At 44.2% G+C, this 5,332-nt stretch overlaps 1 protein-coding gene across 2 annotated transcripts; it reads left to right on the top strand.

Annotated features, from left to right (window-relative positions):
• The first annotated feature begins 230 nt into the window (after positions 1-230).
• Positions 231-2,142, top strand: her9 (hairy-related 9). 2 transcript variants are annotated; one of them, XM_029435844.1, is made up of 4 exons: positions 231-560; positions 707-802; positions 911-998; positions 1,113-2,142. In XM_029435844.1, the coding sequence occupies exons 1-4, from the start codon at positions 453-455 to the stop codon at positions 1,691-1,693; spliced, it is 873 nt and encodes a 290-aa protein (XP_029291704.1). In that variant the 5' UTR covers positions 231-452; the 3' UTR covers positions 1,694-2,142. The 2 variants fall into 2 exon arrangements, with proteins under 2 accessions (XP_029291704.1, XP_029291703.1); XM_029435843.1 differs by having other exon boundaries at positions 1,110-2,142.
• The last annotated feature ends 3,190 nt before the right edge of the window (positions 2,143-5,332 follow it).

Raw genomic sequence — 5,332 nt, 5'->3', positions numbered from 1 at the left:
CACAGCCCGGCCCGTCGCTGCTGCTCGCTCCGCTTTGTTGTTTGTCCCTGCAGGGCTGATTGAGCAGCGCGTGACTGACGGCCCGCGGGGGTGTTGTCCAATCAGCGGTCTGCCCCGCGCCCAATGGGTGAGTCCTCTCTGCTATTGGCTGAGGCGAGTGTGGGAAAGAATGCAGAGAGGGTTTCACACGAACTGGGAGCACGCGAGCCGTCTATAAGTACGGCCGCGGCGTGTGTCAGCGGCAGAAGCGGAGACTCGCCCTGCACGGTGCAACGCACGCTCCTGTATTCAGATGACAGCTCAGTGATAACAAGCGACATAACGCAAACTGATCGGTGGGACTGTCAGGCATCTCTTATATGTTCTGCAGCGGTGAACTTTCAACGTTTTGATTTCCTCGGAGCTTCCAAAGAGGATTTACTTCTTTACGATTTTACCTGGTTTGATCAACAATGCCAGCTGACACTATGGAGAAGCAGACGGCATCCCCTATCGCCGGTGCCCCAGCAAGCGGAACACACACACCGGATAAACCGAAAAATGCCAGCGAGCATAGAAAAGTAAGCAGTTAAAAAACAAAAAACAAAGATTGCAGTTTGTAATGCAGTTCAAACCTTTGTTATGATGATGTGACAACATGACATGCAGTGTGCAAGTTGATTCATAGCGAACAAGACATTTATGTAGAATTGTTTATTCTTTGCAGTCATCCAAACCGATCATGGAGAAACGCCGGAGAGCAAGAATAAACGAAAGCCTTGGGCAGCTCAAGACCCTCATCCTGGACGCACTTAAAAAAGATGTAAGTTGAGATCATTCTGATACCTTTAACTACTCCCTCATGTTCATGATGTTATCGTTATAAATGTGCCTTGAATACAGACTCAACTTTTCCTGTTATGTCCTACAGAGCTCCAGACACTCCAAGTTGGAAAAAGCAGATATCCTAGAGATGACAGTGAAGCACTTGAGAAACCTGCAGCGTGTGCAAATGAGCGGTAAGTTTATTTAATCATATAAATCAGTCAAAAAACAATAGGAAGTCATTAGGAAGCTGTTGAAAGAGTCACAAATCCGTGTCTAATTTCCGCTTTCTTTCTTTCCCTCAGCAGCACTCTCAGCAGATGCCACCGTCTTGAGCAAATACAGAGCCGGATTCAACGAGTGCATGAACGAAGTCACCCGCTTCCTGTCCACCTCAGAGGGGGTGAACACGGAGGTGAGGTCGAGGCTCCTCAACCACCTGTCCAGCTGCATGGGCCAGATGATGTCCATGAACTACCCGCAGCAGGCCGTGTCCCAGCAGGCGCACCTGGCTCAACCTCTCCATGTGCAGCTCCCATCCACTCTGCCTATCAACGCTGCTGCTATGGGCTCCAAACTCAGTCCTGTCGAGGCCGTCTCCCCCAAAGTCTTTGGTGGCTTTCAGCTGGTGCCTGCATCCGATGGACAATTCGCGTTTTTGATCCCTAACCCGGCATTCGCCTCAACCACATCCCCTATTATCCCCCTTTACGCAAACGCAGGACTGCCTGTTGCTGTCAACGCCAGTCCGGTGCACGGCAGCCCGGCGTCGACTGCAGCTTCTCCAGTCCACGGCATGACGTCATTCTCCGGGGGGTCCCAGGCGGTCAGCCCGGTCGGAGTCAGCACCGGCTCGGAAGGCAACGAGCCTGTTTGGAGGCCTTGGTAGCACAAGGAACAAGAGACTCAAGTCAAACCAGTTTGCATTACTTTTCCAGTTTAGACATTTAACTGACTGCACAGACAACTGTTGCAGGAATTTAACCTGTGACTAGTCCGCTACTGGACGGTAACTCTAACCACTTAATGCCCCCCAGTAGTTCTAATTGTTTCGTTTTATGGAACAAGGGTTGCCTTACATGGCACGTTTTTTTTATATAATTTATTGTCTGATTCCAACATTTGGATGTCGGTGATAAATATGCTGTACATGTTGAAGATTTATAGGACATTTTTGTTATGAAGTACTTTTTATGAAAAGGTTTTAGTTTTGTACAGATGTGTTATTGATTGTTATACCAAAGCTGTGTTTTACATCCTTTGTTGTTTTGTGTTGAAAAGAAAAACTGAAGTTGGGTTATGGCCCATTGTTTTAATAAATTACTTTTCAGAAATTAATTTCTTGTCTACAGCCTGTTTCTATCTTGTCCATATTGCTTTATAACACTTTATTTAAGAGTATTAAGGGTCATTCAGTAGGTATTTAAGTCGTGTGTAAATGTCACATTGATAAAGTTAGGGAATATAACTTTTAAACAGACTCATAGAGGTTATAGCTAGGGCCAAATCGAAGCTGCAACCTATCGATTATGCTCCCAAAATGAACTCCTATATCAATTAATCTACTAAATTGTAAGTGGCCACCTTGTCACCAGTTTGGCGGGAGCTCCTTACATCTGGCCCGCTGCTGGCCCAGGGGACAATGGGGGTGTATTTTTCTATTGCTATAAAGGTAATTAAAAGTTTGAAAAGGTTCTCATCCTGTATGCAGCGGGAGCTTTAAGAAGTCTTAAAACCTATTCATGAGCCTGGGAAATGCGCTCAGGGGTTAATGTCACTAACAGATTGCCTCAGTGAAAGGAGAATATGGAAGGATCCTCGCTTCCTTTTGTGTATCAATTGTTCAATTCCACTCCCAGTGGGCCTACACCTCAATAAAGGAGAAAACGAGGGAACTTGGTTAGACTTTGGTTTGATGGCGCTGCAACCTGAGGAGGTAGATAAAGAAACCTATTGCAGGTTAAACCATTATGTGAAGCTTGATTATGACTAACTGTAAAAAACACTCACATGCACTGACAAGATCATTTAAATTGACATTTTATTTATATGTAGTCCGTGGCTTACATCTGACCATGTGCTTTTCCCCCTCAGCTTGAAACCCTTTTCTGTGTTTTAAAGGTCTCGCTCTCGATCTCTTCCCCCTGTCTCTGTTTATCTCTGGGTGTAAACTTATCTTCCTCCGGTGAGTGGGGTCCGGATCTGAGGGCCGTGTTTCTGTTCTGGGCGGCGTTGCGCTAACCGTATGTCAGCCACTTGCAGTCATCGGGCCCCTTTACTTGGGATTAGGTTACAGCCTGGTGACCGCCGGTCAAAACCCCTCAACATTTAATACTCCACCGGCGCGCCGCGGGTGCGGATGGCTGGCACAGGCCAAATGTAAGTCGGTTTAAAAGTGTTTTAAAGCCCTGACCACCAGCACACACAAGATAAACATTCTCAGTGTTTTCTTCAATTCAAAAATATTCAGGGTGCAAACTTTAAGTTATGCAGAAACTATCTATGCCCACATCTAAACCAGCATTGATACAAAGATCACATGATTAAAGAAATACGTTTATTTGGGAAATAGGAACATAAAGGATTAATGAAAACATGCCAAGTTATTGGCACTATTCGGGGAAAAAAGTCAGAATCAGCAGTCCCCGTTGTGGGACTAATAAAATATTTCTGATTCTAATTCTGAAGTAAGAAGTTGTTGACAAAAGACAAGTAAATACGCATTTTAAAAACTGTAACTTGGCCTACGAGATTGTTGTCTTTGCATTGATAACTCCTATATGATATGAATCTTCCGGTAACAGGACTGTTGGACTGTTATTTCGTGTAGTTGCGTTCTCACTTTCACCCTGCTGAGTGCCAGTGTCCTGCAGATGACACCGTCTGTAAATGGCATACTGAAACCCCACTGTCTGTGATGTTTAAGCAGCTTCCTTCTGCGAGGAGGCATACTGAAACACCAGTTGGCAGCATGTGTGGGTTTCTGCGGTTGTCCCTACTGCCTTCGTGTCTGAATTAATAGTTCAGAGATGCCTTTGTGGAGCTGAGGTCGTGAGAACCGAGCGAACTAGTCTGCCTGCGGCCGGGCACAGCGCCAGTCAGTAAATCCCCGCTGGCAGGCCGGGTCGTGCAGCCGCTCTGCGGAGGTGAGGAGGCGAACACACACACGCGTGGCCGCCAAGAAGCGAGCCTGGTCCGGTGTAAACACAAGGGATCGTTGGAAGTTGACGGAGTCCATCCTATTTTTATATGGCAACATGTAACATCCTGGCTGTTAGCAAACCAGGATCAAGTTGTGTTTTTTGCTCTGGTGTTGGGAAATATAAAGGAAGATAAATATATCTCATATTCATACTGTTTACACTGAATACATCAGGTTACCAACCATTAACAGCATCAGCTATATATATATATATATATATATATATATATATATATATATATATATATATATATATATTATATAACATATATTTAAGAAAAAGTGCTAGACAAACAGGGAGAGTCCTTCTAAGATAAATGTAACGACACGCAGCATTGGGAATAGTGTGAACACATAATGGCAGACATACAGATAGCAGAACATGAATTTAGGCTAAATCTGACATTTTGCAGATGTCTGCAGTTAAAGGTAGTGTAGGCCAATATCCAGATGTGGGCTGCTGGATCCTCAATTCTGTATTATTGGTCTGCTCCACTTACTGAGGTGGAGTGCCAACAATATAGGAATTAGAACATATTTAGGACATTTGGATTATCAACCCTATATAAAACGAAACAGGCGGGAATCCCTCTTTGGTATTGAAAAGGATTCCTATAGAGGGCTGAATGTCCCTCGGGGATCTGCGCCATCACGTCCCTTGGGAGAAGTCGCTATTGAAGGGGGTCGGGGTCGTCGGAGGAGCCACAAATTATCATTCTCATTAGCGACTGAATGGAGTAACGCGCGCACAACGTTGCCGCCAAACTTTAAAGATCAGTTCTCCCTCCAAATTCACATTGCCATTGTTGCATTAGGTTGCATTATGTCTTGCTCAGCAAACCCTTAATGCTTTTTGTAAGCAGTTTTTACCAAAACGCGTTACAGTAAGTGTGCACAGCAACGCTCCAAGGATATAAGGTCAGGCTCTCTGTCTCTCTCCACCTTACTCATTTTATTAACATCAGCTGAGCTCATTTAATAAATGTGAAATTGAAATTTGGAAGTTATAGATGCCAATTAGACAATATAGTGTGTTTTCTGGATGAGCCTTATGTGCTTATTGTAGCCTACATTGTTAATCTTGTTAATTTTTTAATGACCTTGTGCAATTAAGTGCAGAATGTTTTCATTGCAACCAAAAACATTATCTGGTGATTCTCCTGGTTAGTTCCTTCTCACTGCAGGCTGAAAACCTCCTAGTTTTGCAGATTATTTTTGTGACGAGATATAAACATGCTTCATTAATTTATGAATACCAATCATAATCATACTACAAACCAATATCTCTCAAGCAGCAGATCACCTAAAGCACAAGGAACCTTTTTA

This window comes from Cottoperca gobio, chromosome 7, assembly GCF_900634415.1.
Source record: "Cottoperca gobio chromosome 7, fCotGob3.1, whole genome shotgun sequence".
Taxonomy (NCBI): domain Eukaryota; kingdom Metazoa; phylum Chordata; class Actinopteri; order Perciformes; family Bovichtidae; genus Cottoperca; species Cottoperca gobio.
Note: the sequence above shows the minus strand (reverse complement) of the source record. Positions and strands in the feature narration are given on the sequence as shown.